General features: G+C 43.3%; 2 protein-coding genes across 4 annotated transcripts; both read right to left on the bottom strand.

Moving 5' to 3' along the window:
* Nucleotides 1-13: 13 nt before the first annotated feature.
* inpp5f (inositol polyphosphate-5-phosphatase F) lies at nucleotides 14-13438 on the bottom strand. Of its 2 annotated transcripts, none has more exons than XM_080481790.1 (20): nucleotides 12970-13438; nucleotides 10948-11028; nucleotides 10290-10426; nucleotides 9530-9658; nucleotides 9228-9413; nucleotides 9070-9126; nucleotides 8637-8835; nucleotides 8245-8424; nucleotides 7391-7458; nucleotides 6900-7024; nucleotides 6733-6810; nucleotides 6459-6579; nucleotides 5398-5526; nucleotides 4904-5021; nucleotides 4617-4815; nucleotides 4443-4514; nucleotides 4295-4368; nucleotides 3994-4122; nucleotides 3813-3900; nucleotides 14-3665 (listed from the first exon to the last, which is right to left on the bottom strand). In XM_080481790.1, the coding sequence occupies exons 1-20, from the start codon at nucleotides 13064-13066 to the stop codon at nucleotides 2501-2503; spliced, it is 3432 nt and encodes a 1143-aa protein (XP_080337916.1). In that variant the 5' UTR covers nucleotides 13067-13438; the 3' UTR covers nucleotides 14-2500. The 2 variants fall into 2 exon arrangements, with proteins under 2 accessions (XP_080337916.1, XP_080337917.1); XM_080481791.1 differs by having other exon boundaries at nucleotides 9228-9395.
* Nucleotides 13439-15376: 1938 nt separating this feature from the next.
* On the bottom strand, nucleotides 15377-21024 carry bag3 (BCL2 associated athanogene 3; the record flags this gene model as incomplete). 2 transcript variants are annotated; one of them, XM_080481642.1, is made up of 4 exons in its annotated part: nucleotides 15377-17673; nucleotides 17810-18154; nucleotides 18301-18606; nucleotides 20781-21024. In XM_080481642.1, 4 exons carry the CDS (start codon nucleotides 20976-20978, stop codon nucleotides 16558-16560), a joined length of 1965 nt encoding a protein of 654 aa, XP_080337768.1. In that variant the 3' UTR covers nucleotides 15377-16557. The 2 variants fall into 2 exon arrangements, with proteins under 2 accessions (XP_080337768.1, XP_080337767.1); XM_080481641.1 differs by having other exon boundaries at nucleotides 18271-18606; nucleotides 20781-20978.
* Between the last annotated feature and the right edge of the window lie 2270 nt (nucleotides 21025-23294).

Below are 23294 nucleotides of genomic sequence, written 5' to 3'. Positions count from 1 at the left end.
CAAGAAAAGAAAAAAGAATAAATAAGATACTTTAATATATAATACAATCTCAGGACACTGTGGAAAATCAGGACAACGGTCAGTTGGTAATGAGGGACAGACATGGATGTTTCAGATGAAATGGTGCCAATGCTGGAAAATGTGCTTTAACAGTGCAAATCAAAACCTTGAAGATCTGTAGTCACAAGATTATCAATCACGATGTGAAAGGACAAGCACAGACCACAAAGGAGGAGTGACTGCAAAGCACTTTGTGCGAAGACTAAAGGAAAGAAGACGCACAAGAAAAGAAAAAAAAGATCTCACCCAGCAAGTATCGGATTGATTACTACGGCTAGCATTTTGCCTATAAAAAGCAGATCTGACACTCCAGCATTGTGGTCTCTCTCAGGAATGATGACGATTACTGCTTATTTATGTTTCTTTTTTTTAAGCTTGAGAACTGCTCCAGTGTTAGCCATCCTGAAAAAGTAAAAAAAAAAAAAAAAAACGCCTCCCATCTCGTCTAGGTTACAGCGAGTTACCTTAAAATATTGGCGGCAATCAACAGCAGCCTTCTGTGAACATACACATGTAAGACACATATCTGCTGGTGAGCAAGCTGGATGCAGAAAACTGGCAAATATAAACACAGTATGAAACATGTGAACCTTGATCTTGGGATATTTCATAAAAACTTGGTATACGGAGTAGCGTAAGGTGGCCGTGGTTCAGTTTGATTTCTGGCAGTTCATAACAAGGTCCTATTTTCATAACGGGACTTGAGGCAACACCTCACTCCTCAAGGTTAAACACATGAACAATATAACTTTACAGATTCATCGCATATAAATACAAGTAGGGCTCTAAGGGAAGCACTCTGAAATGCAAGCAGCCGCGCTGACGCTCCAATACACACACACACATCCCAAACACACCATTTACAGCACTAAAAATCTCAATTCCCAGGAGAATATCTGGATGAAATATCCCAAGATAAAGCTGGATGACATACAATAACCCTGAACATGAATGTTTAATTTTTTTTATACAGTACACCAAATGTAACATGTAAGAACAGACTTAAAAAGGTAGATTTTGCCATAAATACCTGATATACATAATCCCACTTCAATTCCCTGTTAAGGCAAATAAGCTTTCAGTTTGGGGAGTGCTTAAAGCGTCAGTGTTTCCAATAATCGGGTGGGTGGAATTGCATATCTATCTAGTATACGCTACTCTCCGGTCCTTGTCAAGCATGCACGTACAACGCTGGCTGAGGATTCGCTTTAATCAAACCCTCGAGTGTTAGAACTTTTAGCAGAATAGATTTTTAGTTACGCATCTCTTATCAAAAATGATTTCAAACCAGGAGGTTTCTGGTTATTCGTGGTGAGTGGTTACAGTACTGGGCGCTCGTTCAAAATATAGTGCTCACACGCCTTTGCTTACCATCAATACAAAAAGCTCAGGAAAGCTGTACTCGGGGACAGATAAACATTACTCACTGTACAGATCAACAACCAGGGTACTCTTACTAAGATGGTGGAGTCCTTATTCCTACGACAGTATTTCTGCTAAGTTACACTGGACAACATTGATATTACATAGGTTAACTACGTACAGTGTCTCGCTTCTATACAAAAGGTCATATCCAACATAGAATCGGACTTTGGGGTTCACGAAAGATATTTGGTTTTGTTTTTCTACTTAATTTTTTTAAACTACAACGTTTACAAATTGAAAGGTTATTACGAGATCTATAACTGCCAATAAGTGACCTGCACATACAGGACGACGTACAGTACCTGGGAAGAGTCGGAGTTGGGTCTTTTACACATGCAGCTAATGCTTACCTGCCTCGTTACCATTAACCTCACATGCAAGGCAGTGTGGGTGTTTGATCAACGTCGGTCCAGGAACAGCGACATGTTTACAAACACCAACGTGTTCTAACATGTTCTACTATCAGAGAGGAAATGACTTTAAAATGCCTTAAAAACCTGAACATCTTCAGGATTTTTAGTTGCGCCTGTCTCTTTACGTTACCTATACAACAATGTAATCGAACTGTAGAAGTGTTTCTGGAGTGACTCAGGTGTGGATGGAGTTTTTAACCAACACTTTTTTTGCTTTGGAAGAATGGATATTTATATCACTGTACCATATTATAATTTCCATGGAGAGAGACACCTAATCATTACATTACAAAATAGAAATAATATTGTGCAAGGTTGCATGGGGGGGGGGGGGGGGGGGGGATTTCTTTAGCTTTATATTATCTTAAAAGTGCTTTGAAAACAGAGGAATCCTCAATGCACATAAACATGGTTACTGTCACGTTAGACTTGGGTCGATTCTGTACAAGACTCATTGTGACTGAGCAAATGTGAATAAACAGCTAATTTAAGGGCGCGCGTCTTGGCCGAGTAGGGGACACTGTGTGAAAGCTGCTGCTACTGCTACCTTACAGGAAGTTTCTAAACGATTAACGGCTCCTGCTCCTGCTACAAGGAAAGCACTAGATCTGAATGATCCTGGTCTGGCACTGTGTAAACATTGCCTTCAGCTCGCTCTCCTGGGCCTCGCTGACAGTGTCTGGCTCGGGGCTTTTCTGCACCTTTGCAACGGCAAAGTTGATGCCCTGGGTGAGTCCTGCCTGGGTCAGGCTGGCCACCTGTACCATGGAACTCTTGATCTTGGCAAAAGGGGACACCACTCGGCTGCCGTTGCTGTCGGCTGGCGAGGGGCCGAGGCTGCCCTCTATCTGTGAACCTAGACTCCTCTGAGAGCCTCCTGAGACGGCGGAGCTGGGTTTCTGGACGGAGAGCAGGTTGGTGTTGGAGGTAGAGGACTGGACGTCGAGCTGGGACGGCCTGGGGAGCTGAGGCTCCTCCTGCTGGGTCTGCGGCTCTGCGCTTTGCTGCGTGTCCGAGTCTGCTGGGGGGTTTTTCTGCGCAGGCACTACAGGGTTAAGTGGAGGTGCAGCGGCTTGCGGCAGCTCTCCGAACACCTCAACAGGTTTGGTCTGTGCGTCCTGGACAAACTGGTGGCAGTAGACGTCAATGGGAGTACCAAAGTCAATCAGGATGGCTTCTTCAGCCACAGAGGCAGCGCCGGGCGACTTGTCCTTGCTGTCTTGAGAGACGTTGTCCTGTTTTCCGTCACATCCTGTGACTCGGATGACAGAGGGGATATTTAGCTCGACGCTACCGATGGACTGAGAGCGGCTGCCCAGTCGTGGATTTGACGCTACAATGCCACAGCTGGGCAACACATAATCCACGTTTTCCAAGGACCCCGTACACGGGTGCTCCGGGTCCGAGTTGTAAGAGTCTGAGTCGGAGGAGATGTCAAAGTGATTGCCACCAATATTTTTGAGGCCCCCAGTGCCAGGGTTGTTATCCGATGTTTCCAAGCTGCTGTCCGACTTCCACAGATTGACATGCATAGTTGGTTTTAGGAAATTGACTTTGACGTCGGGCTTGGAGAAGCTGCCCAGCTTGCCGAGGGGCTTGAAAGGCCCGATGTTTACGTTGGTCTTGGTCTGCTTCACTTTCTGATTGAGTGAGGAGAATTTGTTGAGGAGGAAACTTTTGCCCTGTGCCAGGCCGGAGCTCCCTTGGCCCTGGTCGGCAGGTTTGTTTTGGATCCCCATGATATCTTCATGAGGCCTGCTCTGCCGCCTGGAACACAAACACAGTCCTTTAGGTAGACGCACTACGGCTCTAGCGATTGGCAACAATTACCCGTTAATGTTCATTAAAAAGAAATAATGTGAGAGAGATGGAAATGAATGGTCATTGTGTCAATGGACACAATCCCGGACTTACCTCTCCATCTTCTTTTCAACCACGAGTAAGTCGAGCCCTGTGGCCTGCTTTGTTATGCGGAGCATTTCAGCTATGCACTGTAATGTATCTGGAATACGTCACAGTGTCAGTGTCTGCACAGCTTATCAGCTACAATCTTCCCTGAAATAGCAGTATAAAGACGTTTTCAAATACACCCTACCTTTTCCATCGTCCTCGGGATTCCGTGTTGCTGCTCGCAGTGTGTGAAAGTATCCGCTGGCCTCCTCGTTTCTGTAGTGCAGACGCATGCAGCAGAACTTTGGCTTCCCAAATAGGGTCGGCTCCGGTCCTGCAAAGAAATTCACACGTCGCAACATCCGTTTCCAGTGATCTGCTTCCTTTGCATGAATCATGAGTAGTGAAGATATTGCTAAAAGGTTACAGTGAAACTGTTAAGTGCACTTTTGGGAAGTGTTGACTGACTCAGTGAGTGTACACAAATCCCCACTTCTGCTTCTTACCGATTTCGATCTTTTCTAAACCTTCTAAGTTGAGGCGCTGGTACTGATTGACTTTATCTGCTTCTTCATCATAGCTGTAAAAAAAAAAATTATGTAAATTATTTCATCATAATTTCATGAGAAAACATGCAAAGTTAGTCTGACTTACTAAGCTATGTAATAGGCTTTGTCGGACAGGAGCAGCAGCACGTCCACGTCTTTGTTGTTTGCATCGATGAGGCTGGTGAAAAACAAGAGAATGTCATGAAACTAGTAGAGGAACACTAAACATCTTCATTCTTTATTATATCTTTTTATCTACACTCAACAGGAAAGCACTAACCTCATGTCACAATTGATGAGGGCCCAGCCTCCATGAAACTTCTCATCTTCAGGCAGCAAAAGCTGCATGTAGGTCTGCAGCAGGAGGCTGACCTGCTCCTGGGCTCCTCGTATGCTCTCCTTCTCCTTCTCCTCGTGCTCCTTCTCCTTACTGAAGATGGAGTATAGGTCCTCTGTCACTGGCAGGCCCATCATTAGATCTGCACGTTGAAACGCAGAGGATTCAGACATGTGACCACAGATTTTTGGACATGGGTTAAAAATACAGTATCTCGTTTGTTGCCCTACCGATGACTGCTTGTCTATAAGCGTCTCGGAAGCGGTTCAGATAGTATCTGTTGGCTGAGTTCACACCATCCTTCATCACTCCAGCCAATTTTCTCTCCCCAGTCCTGGTGAAATCTCCCTACAGAAGAACAAAAAGTCATTCAAATATTTTGTATACTCTCACTTAGTAATGTAAACATTCACATTATCGTTGGAATTGTGTATTCTGTATAGGTATACTTTTAAGACTCTTTCAGCTGCATTTTTGAACTTGAAAAGCTTCTAGGAGAAATATCTGGCTTGTTAGATACTCAAACTCCTCTAGCAACCCTAACTAGTCACCACCGATGTCTGCCTGTTGTTTGGTGCTGAACAAGTAGGTCAGGGTTGAAAGAAACAAAACAAGTAAGATTCTTAAGTTTGGTCAAAACAGCTGACGAAGTCGCACTTTCCTTCTGCTTGTTCAAGCAAATGTGTTCAGCTGTGAGTGTGTGTTCAAAGACCAGGATGTCAACCTTGAGCGCTGCTGTTCCTGCATACTGTCTGCTGATGGTGTCGCCGTTGTTGGCCCACATGACCTGATAAATCCTGCAGCATTTGAGAGGCAGCGGCTGCTCCGGAGGCATCACACCCAGTTTCTTTAGCTGCGGGAAGGAAAAACACATCAAGTCAAACACACACTTTAACTTCCAGAAACATTACAGAAGTCAACTTTTAACAAGGTTTTATACTGATCCTGATTATGCTATATTTTATACTGGACAAAACAGTCTTGTTTTCCTGGAATGAAGTCTGATAAAATATTCAAACAAGGGCAACATGCTAGATACGATCTGCAGACAACTGACCGAGCCAGATAAATGTCAGATGAGCACAAAGGATTTGCAGAGCTGGATGTTGTTAACAAATCAGCCAAAGGCTTTTAACTGTTGAATCTCAGATGCTTCTAGTGGCTCTATTGAAGGAGCATGAGAAGATCCTAGCTGCAGGTGAACAGGTTGAGGACAATGGAGACTGTACAGAAAACTATGCAACGAAAAAACGTCTGACAAGTTCAGCAAAGTTGTACTGCTAAGTGCGTGTTTTTATCATCTATCTATTACAATAAATAGCATCTATTCATATTAAACAAGATTTAGTCTGGAAAACGTTTTTTTAATGAACCTCAAGTATTATAATCTTGTATTTGAACTAAGGCAGCATACAGTTCAATTGAATGCGTCTTTAACAAAGAAAACCTTTTTTGAAATTCAATGTAATTAATTCACATTGAATGAAAAGAATACGTGTAGTGTCGAGTACTTCAGGTTTTGTTTTTATAATTTTATCTCAATCTTAACAGGAAGTCTCATTTGGATGAAGATTTCTTTTATTAAAAGAAACCCTGCCAATCTCTGAGGTACTAAACTGTAGAGTGGTTCTGTTTATTTGGCAAGATGAGAGTTTGATATAGAACAATGCCACCTTCAGGCTAAAAGGTCACAGACACAAGGTATAAAACACAATACTTAAAAAATGAAAGGCTTTGAGACAGTACAGAGGTGTGTCTAAGGGTAAACCTTTCTCTTTGTCTGACCTGCTGTTCCATCACCGCCCGAGCAATAGCAGCTTGGACCACATTGGTCCTGTCGAGACAGTCCATACAGTTCACTCTGAAGATTCCCTCCTGCTTGCAGATGACTCCTGCTTGATCCACCCTGACAGAGCGACATCACAACAAATCAAATTTATGAAAATCTCATTTCCGGATAACATTCTTAAATGGTGCAGGACGAGCCACAGCCTGCCAAGGATTCGTTGCAGTTTCTAATAATTGCACCATGAAGTCAGCATTTCCCTGTGGCACTCACCAGGCCCACTTCATGTCAGTGATGATATCAGAAATTGCATCTGTCAGTATTTGCACGTTCTCAAACTTCATGCCACGGCTGAGGAACAGGACATAAGAAGCATAAAGGGGAAGTTAATGTATGGTGGTGTAAGACAGATGGTCACAGAAATAGTGTGCTTCCCTCACCAGTGCTCGTGAAAGTCAAATGACACATATGTGAGGTTTGGGTTGTTATAGAGCAGGACTTGCTTCAGATACGCATCACCAATCAGCTTCTCCCGTCCACCTTGATCCACCAAGTTAATGATGACCTGGGGGCCATAGGAAGAAATAGTGCTGATATTAGTCCACATGGCCTAATCTAGAGGCAACTCCTCATTGGCCAAATAACATGGCTGCAGCTTTAGAGCAATACCGCACTTTACAAAGCTGTGCAATCTACAAACCAACAAACGTTTCCAATTGTTGTCAAGCTGCTGCAAGGGAATTTTAGTTACTGCACGAAAATAACCTCGTAGTCAAAACACCGATAAGTTACGCAGCCACAGGTGGCAAAGTAACCACAATGGTGAAAACAAACTGAAAATAGCAATCCCAAAACAACACTGACGCACGTTCATGCTAAATAAATGATACAAGCACACAAGTAATTTGGCATTCAGTCAAATCGAACCCACCTGCTTCGTGTAGAGTTTAAGTTGCTCCTCAAAGTGAGCAGCAAAGTAAGACATAGTCTCATTTTCTCCTGAAACACAAGGCACACATCATTGTATCGAGTGAGACTCGTCCTGATAGATTTTATGCCATTGCAACTTTAACAACAGTTTTCATTTCACATGCAAAGCTGTTTTTAAGAATTCTCTAAATAAAATCTATACAGTCTTTAAATACTCTTTAGAAAATTATTGCACTGATGAGATGACTTCTGTCGATATTTAATATAATGTCTACACAGACAGAAATTCAACTACAAGTGATAGAACAACATGCTTGATCAATACAGCTGTTCTGCAATGATTTTCAAAACATAAGAGACCGTTAATCAGTGTGGTTTCCCCTGACTTTATAACCCCAAAATCTCCCTTGGTGCCAGCTTATCTCATCTGTATGGCACAATATCACACAAGAGGAGACTTAATGTTACCTTTCCTAGAGCAAAGGGGCATATCTTTCACTCTACTTCCGAATTTTTACATGACAACAAATCATTTCTGTCTTTACATGGTTGCATGTTCAAAAATCCACATCTGTGGAGTTACACCCCAATGTGCACACATGTAAACACACACGGGTGTGTGCACACAGAAGTGCACACTCCAATCAGCCGACAGAAAGCTCAAGTCCAAAAGATATGTAAAACAATATGTCCCCCGTTAACAAACAGAATAACAACTTTTTAAAATTACAGTCCCAAGGTGGTGAGGATGCATCCCCTCTCCTGTGAGTAACAGCCAGAGTAGTTATCCTGCTCCAAAGTTATGCTGAGCAAAAGAGTCAAGAGTCTCTCCGGGAACAATGTTGTTCTACTGACCTTTTTCCAAGCGAGGCCGGGGATTGTAGCGGTACCCCGCCTGGCTCCAGAAGACAGGCACAGAGCCACGAGTCTGGACGAAGGAGAGAGTGTGGCTGTGCACATGGATCAACTGCTCTGTCTCCACATAGTTGGCCACATGGCCGTCTGTATCCACTCCCCTCCGCTTGTACCGCATCCCTTTGGGAGAAGAAGAATCGGTCAGCACTCACAAAAAAAGGCTTCTATCACACAACATGCACAAAGAGAGAGAAAATACATTTTGAGCCATGTTCTTTGGTTATTAGTAAATTAACAAAATATGTCCTAATTACGGAACATATTTCATGTATTTGGCCCAAATTAAAGTGAAAACATGACAATGCTTTTATTCAGGCTGACAGCAGCTGTACCTGCACGGTGGCGGCTCCGTCTAGAGATCAGAGCCACGGTGAAGCGAGGATGAATGTCATCCACACAGGTGATCTCTTTCGGTGGCGTCTCCGGGCTGCTCCGCTCCTCATCAGATGTCTCGTTATAGTTCACCACCAGCTCTTCCACCTGCACAAAGCCCTGGATGATCGGTGTTACCCAGAAGTCCACATCTGGGACCTGGAGCATTCAGAGGGGTTCAAAACAGAAGATTAAAAAATACATTTATTTTACGTACAGCTTGGTAAGTTTGGTACTGAAATCCTTTACAATCCCCTCAACTACACTTTGAATGCTAAAGCCAGCAACTGTAATCTATAACTCATCAAGTGTGTCAATGATTTGTCAAACGAACAAATTTACTTTAATCAATTCAATTCAAGTAAAAGCAGAGCATATAGAAAACTTCATCACCTGAAGGTCGATGAGATCTTGGATCATGTGTTTGTTCCAGAAGAAACGGTCGTCCACCTTGCACAAAGAATAAAACACAGTCAGTAAAAAGAAGGTGCCTTTCCAGGATACTCATCACCATGAAGCTGAAGGTGCTTTATTTATAATTCTCATCAAACCTGCTTCCACAAGGGCAAGCTGGATTTCCCCGAGTCTCCTTGACGCTGCACGCTGTTTGTCAGGTCATACGTCATGCTATAGTAGAAGGAGTCTGAGTCCATGAATATCTTGTAGAGCTCATCCAGCAGCCGTCTCTCCAGGCGCTCCTTCTCTTTGTTTTCCTTCACCTGGAAGGCAGGGGAATACTGGATTGGGCGGGTAGACAGACACAGCAATAAGGTGACAAAGCAAAGAAAAACACAGAGGCTTAAAAGATGGAAAAATAGAAGTGGAAGGTGATGGGTTGGTTAATCTGCGATACCTTTTTCTTGATGGGCACTGCTACATTTGACTTGATCTGACTCAAAGTCTTCATTAAGAACTTGGAGTCATCTGGTGACGGAGCCAGCTTCTCTGGTTTGTCGATTCCGAAGTGATGCTTCTTACAAAGCTAAAAAAGAGAGGCCATGACAATGGAATTTATGATATCGAAACTGCTCAGTTTTCAATGGGGAAGATGGAGGTGGATGTGGTCCAAATTTTCTCCACACAGCAAAACCACAAGGTTTCTTTCTACACACTAAAAAAGGCCAATGAATAACTTCACTATATACTTCTGGTTTTCATAAATTAACACAGGAAAAACTATCATCTACACTAGAGGATTCTTAGACTCCAAGGGAGGACACGTCACTCTGCAGTACTACAACAATGTATAGGAGGACAATGATCAGCCTCCTGCGTAATTACTCACTTGAAAATACTCTGTCTCCCCATCCGTGAAGCAACCCTGAAAAACTGAAATCTTAGCAATATTCCACTTCTTTTTGTTGTCCATCACACTGAATTTTGATTGCAATGTTTCCACTAAAAGTGTGGGTATAAATAAACGTGATCAGTCACATACTTTTCTGCACTGTGTTCATCTTTACAGATGAATCACAGGCTGACTCATAAAGGTTTTTTTGGGACATTAAATTACTATTTAGGATCCTCACAAGCATGAATAAAGTCTGGGTCAAGGGACCGAGTGCAGCAATTAAAGGAGACATTTGTGAATTCACTGTAGTGAGCTGGCACACCTCCAACTCAAGCTCCTGAGGCTCTTCGTCAGACAGCGGGATGACGGCTATCTTGGTGATCTTGTAGACTTTGTGGTTGCCTGGTAAATGGCCCACCAGCGCTTTCTGGCGGATTAATACGAGGCCAAGCGGGAGATCTGCCAGGACGAGAAGGGAGGGGGAGGAGGGGAGGCAGGGAGATGCATCATGGGTGTCGAATTCCTCACATTCTGAGAGGTGTGAAGAAAGCAGCTGTACACCAGTCATTAACTGCGGATATTCTAAAAATTGAAAACGCAACACATGACATCTGGTAAATGAATATTTATGTGGTCTTAATAAATGCAGGATAATATCATTGTCTGTGTGTGTTCTCATGAAGGGTACAGTCAAACTTCCCACCCTTGAGCCCACAGAGGCTCACCAGTAACTCAATCAGATTTATCATCAATTGAATCATCGCCCATCAGCTCACTCCTCTTCATAACTACACACATCTCAAAGTACGTTTACACATTGTTTTCACACCTTCCCATCCAATTAAGAAACATACCAAGCGGTGGATGATCTGGTGGTTCAAGCCTCCAGCACTCAGCGGTAGAAAATACTATGCCAGTGTGCTCTGTTCCAAAGCAAACCGAAAACATCTGATGGTGAAACCTTCACACGCTCCACTTACCTGTGTGAAGCTGGATCTTTCCAATGATGCCTTCCACCAAACCCAAACACACTGGATTCCAAGCTAACAACAGGTCTGTTGCTGAAACAAAAACAAACACAAAAACTATCAGAACATTACTAGATGTTTTCAACCAGGGAAGCAGTCCGCCTGGACCAAATAATTAAATCAAATAAAATGATTCTTGAGGCTAAATGAAAACAGCTAACTGATTTAGTGGAAGGTGTGAGCGTGTGCACCTGTTCTGTCAAAAGCTAAATGATCACACAGTCAACCTACATGTTAACAAAACAGTCATCCTGTGCGATTTCCTGCGAGAAACCGCTCAGTGCAGAAAGCTGAAGTCGGGGCAAACATAACCCTCATTTATAACTAATAGCAAAAAATGTTGTCACATCTGACTAAACGGCTCTTATTCTTGGTCTTAGTGGGGATATTATTGAGCATTGGCATTTTCTTGCTGATCCAAAGCAGGTCATGAGAATTGCATGTTTGATTTGGCACAGGTGGCAGGCCTTCACTATTCATTCAGGCATCAGAAGTACACAGAAAGTGCTCCTTCATTACACACTAGAAGGGCTTGGTAATCACGTAAAGACGTAATACAGTGTCTCGCAACTGTATCGTCCTAACAATATCAATATACACATTACACATACCAAAGTCTGACTTAACAGTGATGTGTTATGTTTCCATGCAGTGTGGGTGATCAGTTGTAGCCCTGGATGTCCGCCCACGAGGTAGGTGTGTTTGGAGAGAGCTTAGTGGGCATTGTGATCAGTGAAAGCGCACTGTAATTTGGAAGAACAATTCTCAAAGCGAGAAGACATCGAGGTCATTGATCAACTGTTTATTTTCATCGCAAATCGTTTAGTTATCACAACACACTACAGCTTTTTCACAATTCCACCAAGCTGAAATAATGGGTTCATCTAATTTCCCTCACTTTTTAGTCCAGAACTAAAAGCGTATGTGTGCATTCTTCATGCATATTCAAAGAAAACCAATGTATTTTCATCTTAATAGAGACAGCAGTTGTGCTGTGGACCAGTCGGTCAAGGCGCTGAACTAACTCAGGCAACTGGAATGCCTAGCATTGGTGACGGATTACACATTATGGTGGAGGAAATTGGAAAAATGTGAAGGGCTTGGTCCAGGGTGGAGAACATAAACTGTAAGCAAGGCCCAGACAATGACTCTTCCTGTTCCACCAGGCAGAGAATTTCATGTACAGACGAAACGCTGCAAGGATCGCTGGGGGGGGGGGGGGCTCACCGAGTGGAGTAAACAGAACACAAGTAACATGAAGACTTCACAGTAAACGCACAATATCATAGATGTGCTTCACTGTGATCTACAGGGTGAAGTGGAAACAGCGAGGAGTGGAAACCCTTTTTCCAATTAAATAATGAAACAGCGGTGCAACTAAAAACCAGTTCAGGATGGCTGCACAGCCATACAACCTCAGCTCACACACTGGCCAACATGCAGAGCTTCTTGTGACTCTAATGAGACTTTCTTTAGCTCAGTGAAGCAGCTCTTTACTCTTTGCAGCTCGGAACAGGAGGATCTGTGCTCACTTCTGCTTCTGGACACACTTCAGCAAACACACAATATGCTGGTGGATCTTATATTTCTGTATTGTGCCTGCATGTTCTTCAGCATCACACCAACACAAAACAGCAGGACATCAGTCAAACTTTTATAAAACAGTATAAGATAGGCTTTGTTACGTTCACCTTCTTACAATTCTGTAATCCATCTGAATTTAAGAGACTGCTCTTGTTTGTAACATTAGAGGAAAATTAAATAACTGGAGATGACAAGACATAGGACTGACGTCTTGTCCGTTTAAACCTTATTTGTTGTAGAATAGGGATTATTAGACTGAGATGGATGAGTGAGATCAGTGATGTACCCAATCAGACCAAGACAAGACATAAACCGCTGTCACCTCGATGGAGTAACGTCAAGGCTGATTATTGAGATAAAATCACCAGATGAAGGTGTGATTGTACGAACCGGGTCTGACTGCCATCGTTCCGTCCTTCCTGCTGCACCACAGAGCTCGGTCCCCGCTCTGCAGAATGTACTCGTCTTTGGCTTGGAACAGCTCCATGTTGTCCCCTCACGGTTAACGAAATGAAGTAACCAGCTGGCTCGGTGCGGGTTTTCCCCTGTTTTGTTTGGTTTTGATTGTTCCTATGCGGGCGAGTGCAGCGAGCTAGCAGCGGTTAGCTGCTTCAGCACGGGCTGGTCGCTAGCCGCCTGCCCAGCGAGCTAGCAGCTGGATCGGCGTCGTTTATTCCGCTTCTACGCATAGTGACACTCAGAAATCCCCTTTTACGCCGGAGGAGCGTCTCTTCCCGCAACCATGCCCGCACAGAGTAGAAGCAGATACACCTCTGTGAGTGAGAAAGAGCCCCAGCCTGGAGCCGCCGAGCGCCGCGTCGTAACGACCGTTTCCTGCTCCAAACAATGACACGTGACTGGGCGTCATCACCGCGTGCAGGTACTGACGGAGCACAGCGACTGGAACCTCCCATCAAAGCACGATCCAGACTCTCACAACACACCTCATACATTTCTGACCCAAAAAACATTTAACGTACTTTTTTGCCAACAATGTTTTTACTTGTTTTTTTATGTGAAATCTAAACAATACATGAATACACACCAAAATAATATTGTAATTTCTTTCAATTTCGAATTTTTGAATGATCTCAAATAATTTCCTTTTATGTGTCAAATACGTGCGTTATTACAGCTGCAGTATTGTTTAGTGGTGGAATAGTGATTAGTGCTCTCACCTGAGAAGGTCATTGGTTCAAATACCAGCTGGGTCTTTCTGTGTGGAGGTTTCAGGTTCTCCCCATGTGTGCGTGGTTCGAGTACTCCAGTTTCCCCCCATGATCGAAAAACATACATGTGAGAAAAGCTGGTGACAATAAATTGCCCCTCGGTGTGAATGTGGGTGTGTGTGTTTGTCCTGTGATGAACTGGAGGCCAGGGTGCATCCTGCCTTCGACCATCATGAGCAGCATGGGATCGGCTCCAGCACAGGATGAAGTGGAATAGAAGATGGATGTTGTTGTTGTTAAGAGATAGAAAGACAAATTAAAAAGTGTGATATTTCCTTACTAAATATTCATGAATTTGTGTTGTGAAGTTATAGAATAAGGCAATTTGCCTATTCTAGAGCAGCAAGGCACTCACAACTTGAGCGTCCCCACCCTGAATAGCGAGCCCAGCACGATGACTCAGTGGGGCTGAGAGGAAAGGCTCGGACTAGTTGACCTCAGAAACAGAACTCACTGTTCATGCTGCCTTTGAAAATCTTTTTAGAGGAAGCTTAAATAGATAACAGCTTCCATTAAAGACAGACGGTGGACACACATAGCAGACTTGGAATATGCGGGACCTTGAGTTTGGTTATTGGTATCAACCCGATTCCAACATAATGTTTACTACCGTGTCATTTATTTCTCCCTGAATACAAATGGACTGTGCTTCAACACGTAAAAATAGAATCACATGAAAACTGCTACTGATGTCACCAGACACTCAATAAATTAATGTTATTGAATGACTGAAGTAAAAAAAAATAAAATAAATTATATAATTTTCAGTGAATAACTTCCAGTAGAAATATTGTGATTCATCTGTTGACTATTTTTGTAGAAAATCAAATCCATCTTGGATAACCTTTCTTCCCTCTCGTGTGAAAATCCTATAACTTGTGTATGGATTCCTGACTCATCACCATATATAATTTTTTATTTATTTTATTCTTTGACCAACGGGGTCTGATTGGATAATTCTTCAGCCAAATGTAATAATTTCTGTCAAAATTGAGGACATATTTTCAAAATGTGGAACATCTTTCATGACAGCAATCTTGACTTTTTAAAAGCTGACAAATGGAACCTTTAAACTCAAGGGTGGGCAGTGAATTGAAAGAATCAACTGCGGATGGGCGAGCTGTAAGTTCTACACAATTATGCCCATTATGAATATATTTCTAGTTGAAAAGCAGTATATTACGATCTGCTTTTCTTGTGTTTTATAAAATAATGATGATTTAGATTCTAATCTTGCAACAGAACAAAGATGGGTAATACAATCACTACATGCAATAAAGAATACAGCTGCCTCTTTAAATATAAATGCAGTTGAATCGATCGCATAATACACACTCAACTTTCTTTCATTTCTCCCTCACAGGCCAGTCAGCGACAGCCAAAAATGACTGTACAATGCAATGATCTGCCCTGACTTTGACCTTTGACCATCAAATTTCAAACATTTAGGAAGAGTGGCAACTTCCAAATTCCATTGACACACACACTATGGATGTCCGCAGCATAACATTACAAGAATAATAGACTTAAGTAGACATTTTTTGTAAATTCAGGCATCAGTCAAGATTCATGTCAAATACATTTTATTTTCAACCATCCCACTGTGACTTTCTTTCAACAATGCATCAGCCAGCAACTGAAAACTGTGACCGACACTAAGCCACAATCCAGAAATTCTAAAAGTGTTAGGCAGTGACCCTATCATACAAAGAGCTTACAATCTTACTCGTGTGACACATTACTACACAAACAGGGTGATCAAAAAAAGTTGCTGAGTGACAAGGTTTAAGTGTTTATGATTTGGGTATTTTTTTTAATCACAGTTGGCGATTTAAGGCTTTCAGGCCGTTCTGTGTTAGTGTCGATACAGATTGTGGCTTTGGTAGAGTTATACAAGAACATTCTGACAATCTGAAACTGTGACTCCGACTGATTGTCTCATATCTCACCTCTGTTTGTCATGACACATTCATAAGTGTACCAAAATACTTTATAATGATATAAATACTGATATCAGGATCTGAAATATAACAAGTAAAACCAGTTCACATACAAACACTCAAACACATCAATCAAAACTTGTTAAAACTGATATACTTCGAATGAAGTGCTGCTGATTTTCAGCACGATACGTTTCAATGATGGCAAAGTGCAAAGACAGCAAAATCAGTAATGCACCAAAAAGCAGCATCTAACAAACATATTCACTGTGCTGTGTGACAAAGCAGCTCCAACATAGCCATGTGGCGGTAAAGGGGAAAATGCTTTCCTGTTGACTCAGTTCTGCAGTGAGATCTGCTAAAGCCCCGATGTTTGCACTCATGTACTAAATAATGTGCTGACTGGATTAAGAAAAGCTTCATACAATATTTGTTCAGACAAAAGGCAACTACATGTGACATTTCTTAAGAAAATACTTGTATTTCTCTTCCTTTTAGTAATAAAGGCCTCTTATTCAAACTTCTGCCTGGCAATTGTTGTCAACATCTTAATCATGGCAGCCGTCTTATTATGAAGACATTGGCACAACATAGAAGGCAACGACATCGGCTTGATAAACATGATTGCACTGAGCTACCATCAATTATGTGCTGAACGGCCGGACATACCAACACGATCAATCAATGCATGCAACTTCCACGAATGCTGTGGTTAGTGGAGGAGGAGAGTGAGCCAGAGCAGACTGTGTTCACTATAAAATATACAGCAGGTAATCTGTCTCTCCTCCATTCTATGAAATGTGCAGTCATTACGAGATCTCCTTCGCCTCCTCTACATTCTGCTTGGTGATCATGCCAGGTTCTCCTTTCTGTGGCAAGTTGTCTCCCTCCATCACAGTCTCACCCGGGGGTCTGACTGGCTGCTCCTGCAGTTGTTCTAGTTCTTCCAGTATGGTCTGAACACGACGGACTCCGTCCCGTCTCGCCTGTCGTACATCCGCACGACCCTCTGGGTCGACCGAGTCCAGGGCTAATAGCTCTTTGGTCAGCATCTCCTCCAGAAGAAGGTATTTCTTGTCATTCTTTTTCCCATCAAAGCATCTCACCTCCTGCTCCAGTTTAGCAACTCGTCCGACTATTTGCTGTACCTTTGTCAAGCCCGGGTGGATGGGACACTGAGGGGCCTGCTCAGCCTCTACTGGTGCAGGAGGGACCTCCGGTGGAACAGCAGTTGTATCCTGAACCTCTGGTTTTGGAGGTATTTGAACTGTGATATCTGCAACATGTTGTTGGGGTTGCTCTGGCTTCTGAGGCAGCTGGAACTGTTGCGGTGGTAATTGTTCAGGCTGCTGAGGCTGAGGAGACGTTTGAGGTGGTGCCTGTTGAAACTGCTGGGGTTGTTGGGGCTGTTGAAACTGCTGGGGTTGTTGGGGCTGCTGGAACTGCTGGGGTTGCTGAAATTGTTGGGATTGGTGTAATTGTTGGGGAGGCTGGAACTGTTGGGATTGGTGTGCCTGTTGGGGCGGGTGGAACTGTTGGGTTTGGTGTACCTGTTGGGGCGGGTGGAACTGTTGGGTTTGGTGTAGTTGTTGGGGCGGGTGGTACTGTTGGGTTTGGTGTACCTGCTGGGGTGGGTGGTACTGTTGGGTTTGGTGTACCTGCTGGGGTGGGTGGTACTGTTGAGGTTGCTGAAACTGCTGAGGTTGTTGAAAATATTGGGGTTTCTGGAACGGTTGAGGTTGCTGAAACTGCTGTGGTTGCTGAGGTGGAGGCTGCTGGAACTGATGAGGTTGTTGAGGCTTTTGGACATCGGCTTCTGTGTGCAAAGGTGGCTGGAGCTGTGTGTTCTCAGGTTTCTGTGGCATGCTTTGTTGCTCCTGCTCCATTTTCTGGGGCTGCTCTCGCGTGAGGACATGCTGCTGAGCCTTCCAAGTAAAAGCAAAAAACAAAACAAAACAAAAAAACAGAAGGGTTGTCACAATCTAGGTCAACACACACCAAGAGGGAAATCCAACATTTCTAAAGGATACTCAAAGTTAAAACACAAGAGAGTAGGATTACCTGTGGTCTTTCTCCCAGCACCTGGGTTACAATAGGAGACTGACTTCTAACATGAGGTGGAAGATGAATAGAAGAAGCATCGCGGTGCTGGGGCAACAGTATTGGGGAAGCCCTTTCTCGAGGTGGTTGCATTGCAGCAGAATAGCCGGGCCATTCATCTGACTGAAGGCGATGGAAGGGCGGCTGATGCTCAGAGTAAGGGATACGCTGAGAGTAGACAGAGGGATTTAACTGAGCCTGCGTTTGGCCTCCTCCACCCTCGTGAATCACTGGAATCGGGATATAACCAGCTTGAAGACTGGTGCTGTTGGGCCGTGGCGGTTGGTGATGCAAGGTTGGATAGATCTGGGTTCAAATGTAATAGGATACAACATTTTGTCATTTGTTTTCAATCCAACAAGTTTTACAAACCAGATATTATCAAATATTGTGTGGCATTGGGGAAAAAACTGAAGTCCTACCTCTGGTGTCTGTGAAACAGGTGAGCCCACCTTCGCAGGCTCAGAAGGGCAGCTGTCTGATGGTCCATGCAATGGCGATCTGGGCCTGCAGTGGATCCCTGGTGTTGGGGAGGGTGTCCTCCCATCTGTCCGGATATTCTGTGCAGTGGATGGCTGGATGTAAGAGTAACATGGATGCTGCTGCTGCCTCAGTTCAGCGCCCTCGTGGAAGACTGGGATGGGAACATAACCCGGGCGAAGAATAGGGTGCTTCATCTCCCTAACGAAGGTCTTCTGGGTCTCTTGTGGACTTGGTTCTGGTGGTATGTTGGGTCCATTGGCTGATACTTCTCGAACCTGTAACACAATTATTAAATTGCAGCAAATCGACTGTTTGACACAACAAATAAATAATTTACACTACAAGATTCAGCAACAGAAAATAATCCAGTCACTTACAAAGTACTGGTAAATGGACTTCACTTATATACCGCTTTTCAACTGCGTGATTACATCCTGAATCACATTACTCCATGCACACACACATTCACACACCAATAGAAGGCGCTGTCACTCCAATGGGAGCAATTTGTGGTTCAGTGTCTTGCTCAAGGACACTTAGGCATATGGACAGGCACAGATCAGAATGGAACCCGCAACCTTCCGATAGGGAGAGAAACACTCAACCAAGCCATGTATTAGACAGTAGATAGACAGCTTCAAGAATATTCCAGGTGACTGGCTTGAGAGTAGTTGTGTAATGATTGGCATTGTCTTCCCTAACCTTTAGACAACTCTGAATAAGATTTAGTATATTTTTAACCAACTCGTTAATGATGTGCTATGAACAAAGGTTCACTGCTTTCAAATAAAAGGGGGGTTTTGTTAACTTGACTGTCCTCAGTCTTGGGATTGCTGCAAGTGTTATAGGTAAGAATAATGACAATCCCACACGGGGATGCCAAAGCTGATGCCTCTTACAGTGGTAGATACATGAAAATAATTTGTGATTACCACAGACTTTAAGTGCATGTCCGGTCAGACAACTGCTGTTGGTGTGCTGGATATTTTGCTTCACATTCACAGTGACATCACCAGGCTAAAGTTTGCGGCTCATCCCCCACACACACACGCGCACACGCGCGCACACACACACACACACACACAAACACACACACAAGTTTGGCACACCCTTTTTACAAACATGTTATGAGCTCATCGCCAGTGTGTCATTCAGGGAAAGTGAATGTAGTTTTCTGGTATTTGTTTTTGTAACACTTTGAAGGGATTGCGACAGAAATCCTAATGTGTAAGATACTTTTGCAGATAGGAAATATGAGGAACTTCTTTGCTTTTAGTGACCTTCACTGACAAATCCCACTCCGGTCCTGTCTAGTACAAAGAACATAAATACTCTCAGACAACATTTTTACTCTAATATTACTTGATGAATTGCAGGCCCTTATCCAGGGAAATAAACTGTGACGGAAAAAAACGCATAATAAAGAAATGATAATGTAGTTTCCTATGAGCTACATGGTGTCTCGTCCCACTGTAATAAGTGAAGAGGCACCTGCCAATGACAGCTATGGAAGAGCACAAGCAACAGGTCTGACAGTTTAGCACTTTGTCCATGATATGTTTGAAAAGTGAACAAAGTTCGGACAAATATATCCAATGTAAACAAAAACACCAATGCATTAGTGTGTAAACCTGTGGCTGTTTTTTTTTTTCTTTTTTTTTTTTCCCCCAGACAAAAGTTATTTAATAGCTGTGAACGACCCTTTGCCCTCTGCCATTTCAGAGTAGGACACTGCACACTGCCAGCACCATTGCACCAATTTTATCCCCCAACAGCTGTGTCTTTCTAGCAGATTCCTCTGGACACTAACTTTGGACAACAGTCTCTCTCTCTCTCCCTCTCTCTCTCTCTCTCTCTCCGAGAGGAAAGATTACCAGCTGGCAGGCTGTGAGGCTCACTCCAGCCCACGGCTTTTCGCTGCAGACCTGTGTGTGTGTTTCCACAACACGTTTTAATGGGGTTTGATTAGATATCTTGTACTCCACAGGCCGAAGTGAGCCGGACCAGCCGCAGATCCTTGTAAGGGAAAAAGTTTAATATGAGCCGGGGACGTCGCGGCGGTCGTCGTTTGAATTGCGCCAAGCTGCGCGTGCGGCAGCCTTTTTACATACTGCAGCGTGACTCATCGAGTAATAATAGTGTTAGATCATGACAGGGGGACATAACGGGGTTGATCACCCGTTATAATGGGCTCGTGGGCTGCCTGTGAGGGGGAGGAGACGCCGCCACACAGGGCCTACAGTCAACAACATTATCACGGAGCTGCGGTGTAGCGCAGCGCTCGTAATAAGCCGCACTATAGCAAAAACACGCATTAAAAAAAACAAACAAACAAACCAAAAAAAAAAAAAAAAAAAAAAACACCGACGCAGCCCGACATAAAAATAGCCGCGAAGCGGCGGCGCGCGCCGCTGGAACGCACGCACCAACTTCAGCGACGCTCCGTTACCTTTTTCGAGTCGTGTCTCGGGTCATTCCAGGTGGTCGTGCGGTTGTTGTGATCCACGAAGAAGGGCCATCCAGTCTGCGGGTCGATCTTCACCTCCCAGCCCAGCGGCAGCGGCTCGCTGTCGTTGCTCGCCATCGTCAGGACCGGGGACTGAGTCTTCATGCCGTTCATGCCGCTGGCCGTCGAGTACTGAGACATGTTACACGGGCGACGGACGCTTTAAAGATTCCTTCAAGTGACGTGTAAAAGTGGGCTGGAAGTTTCTGGAAATAGCCGGGTTAATGTGGGGGGCGGACGGCGCTGGAGACGGTGGCATGAGTTCCCAAACTTGTTGTGTCGCAGACCCCCCCCCCCCTGATAGAAGAGCTCTGCTATAGGGTCTTATTCACTGAAATCAGCCTAATGTCTCCAACATCCACTGAGCCCTCTGTCTGGATCAACCTGTGTGTGTGTGTGTGTGTGTGTGTGTGTGTGTGTGTGTGTGTGTGTGTGTGTGTGTGTGTGTGTGTGTGTGTGTGTGTGTGTGAGGAAGGAAATCCCAGAAGATTCCCTCTCAATTAAAGACCACCCAAACAGATCTGCTCAGACTCCCACATACTCGAACTAGATCTGGTCCACAGGGGACTCAGTCTGGATTCGCTATGATTTGGTACTGAATTACATAACGTGGTGGTGAGATGCAGTGTGGGCACACTGACACTCCTCAATCACAAGACTACTCCACTTTCCAGCATTCACACAAAAATTATTATTCTGACTTCTTCCACACTGCGCCTTTCCTCCCACAAACTTTAACTGATTTGAAACATTGAGAAATCAAAATGTGCAAGACATTGCTGCTATGCTGTGCTTTTTATATCTTTAACCGTTTTCAATAAATTACAAAAACAATTATGAAAGAATGTCCCATACAAAGCAGATGGGAGAGGCTCCTCGTGGGACATGCTTTCTTTCATTCTTTCTTTCTTTCTTTCTTATTTGAGTGGTGGGAATGGTATGGACCAGCTGGAACCAGCAGATCGCGGTTGTACAACTACACGGATGCCAACTGCCGTTGAGCCCATGTAAAGAAGAAAAAGAAGGGAAACAGTCATCAGGGACAAAAAAGCTGCTGATAAGAGACGGAAACAGTCATCAGGGACTACAAGATTGGTGGGAAACAGTATAGATAGATAGGACCAGCAGATGGCGGTAATACAACTTTATGGATGCAAACTGCCCTTAAACCCAAAAGAAGAAGAAGAAGAAGAAGAAGAAGAAGAAGAAGAAGAAGAAGAAGAGGAGAAGAGGCACCTCATGGAGGAGATCAAAGGAGATCAGTGTCGGCTGCCATGAAGCTTCCTTGGCATTAAAGTTCAGTTTTATTCAGCTTCAGCATTCACACTAGCATTTTCTTTTGGAAATGCAAACCTCTAGTTCTTCATCGATGCCTCTCTCATAGAGCAAGTCCCAAAAAAATATCTGAACCTAGAGGTCTTCTGCACATTTCATATCCAGGGACATTACAGCTATTCTGAGGCTATACTGTATTGTAGATTGCACATTTTCGGGTTATAATGTATTAAATATTGCACATTCGGGGTATATTACACGTTTAATTTTTTAACTTCCATTTTAAAATCTTGTTGCATTCTTTTTCTTGCTATATTCTCTATTTTCTTATTTTTTATTCTATTTTGGGTGATTTATTAAGTCTTTATTCTTTTTTCTGGGTAATATCTCTGACTTTGAGATGTCAGACTTAAAATCTTTTTTTTTAACATTATGACACATTATGAATCTCTGGTGGAATCTATAGGCGACAAAAAAAAACCACTGTTTTTGTGCTGTTTGTGTTATTTATGTTGTCTCAATGCACAGTCTGCAACTGTTATGACTTAATTTTCACACCGAAGCGCTCTAGAAAAAAATAGATATATTTCATATTTATTCTGCCAATAGATATGTTCTAAAAAAATTGTTTTAATAAAATGGTCACCATAATTATCTTCACATGCATTTTTGAGTTGAGGATAACATTTTGGGTCATGAAGCCCTCTTGGTCAATGAATATTAGATTGCCAAGAGATGACTTCTGAGCATTTTGGGGGATTGTTTGTCATTAATTGTGGTAAATCCTATGAAATAAAATTTAAACTTTACATGACACTTTTGGTGGAGTTTGACAGTTTTGCAGTACTTAATATAATTACTTAAAATGTATATGATGTGATAATGTGATTTTTAATAGGCACCAATTGTCATTAAAAAGCTAAGCCATTCATTTGAAATAGACATTATCGTGCTTTGCACACTTTTCTGCATCCTAAGTGTGATGAACATAGAAGTGTTCAACGATGCAGAGACTGAAATGTCAGTTTTTGTCACAGAAAACAACACACCAGTATACATTCAGTATCCAGTCCTGCATCCTTAAAAAACTTGGAAGACTGACAATGTTTCCCCTGTTGGAGGTTGTTTCACCCATTTAAGTGCAAGATTCAAAGGAATTAATGTAACTGGTTTCTTAGTCAG

The sequence above is a fragment of the Lipophrys pholis genome, assembly GCF_963383615.2.
Source record: "Lipophrys pholis genome assembly, chromosome: 15".
NCBI classification, from domain to species: domain Eukaryota; kingdom Metazoa; phylum Chordata; class Actinopteri; order Blenniiformes; family Blenniidae; genus Lipophrys; species Lipophrys pholis.
Note: the sequence above shows the minus strand (reverse complement) of the source record. Positions and strands in the feature narration are given on the sequence as shown.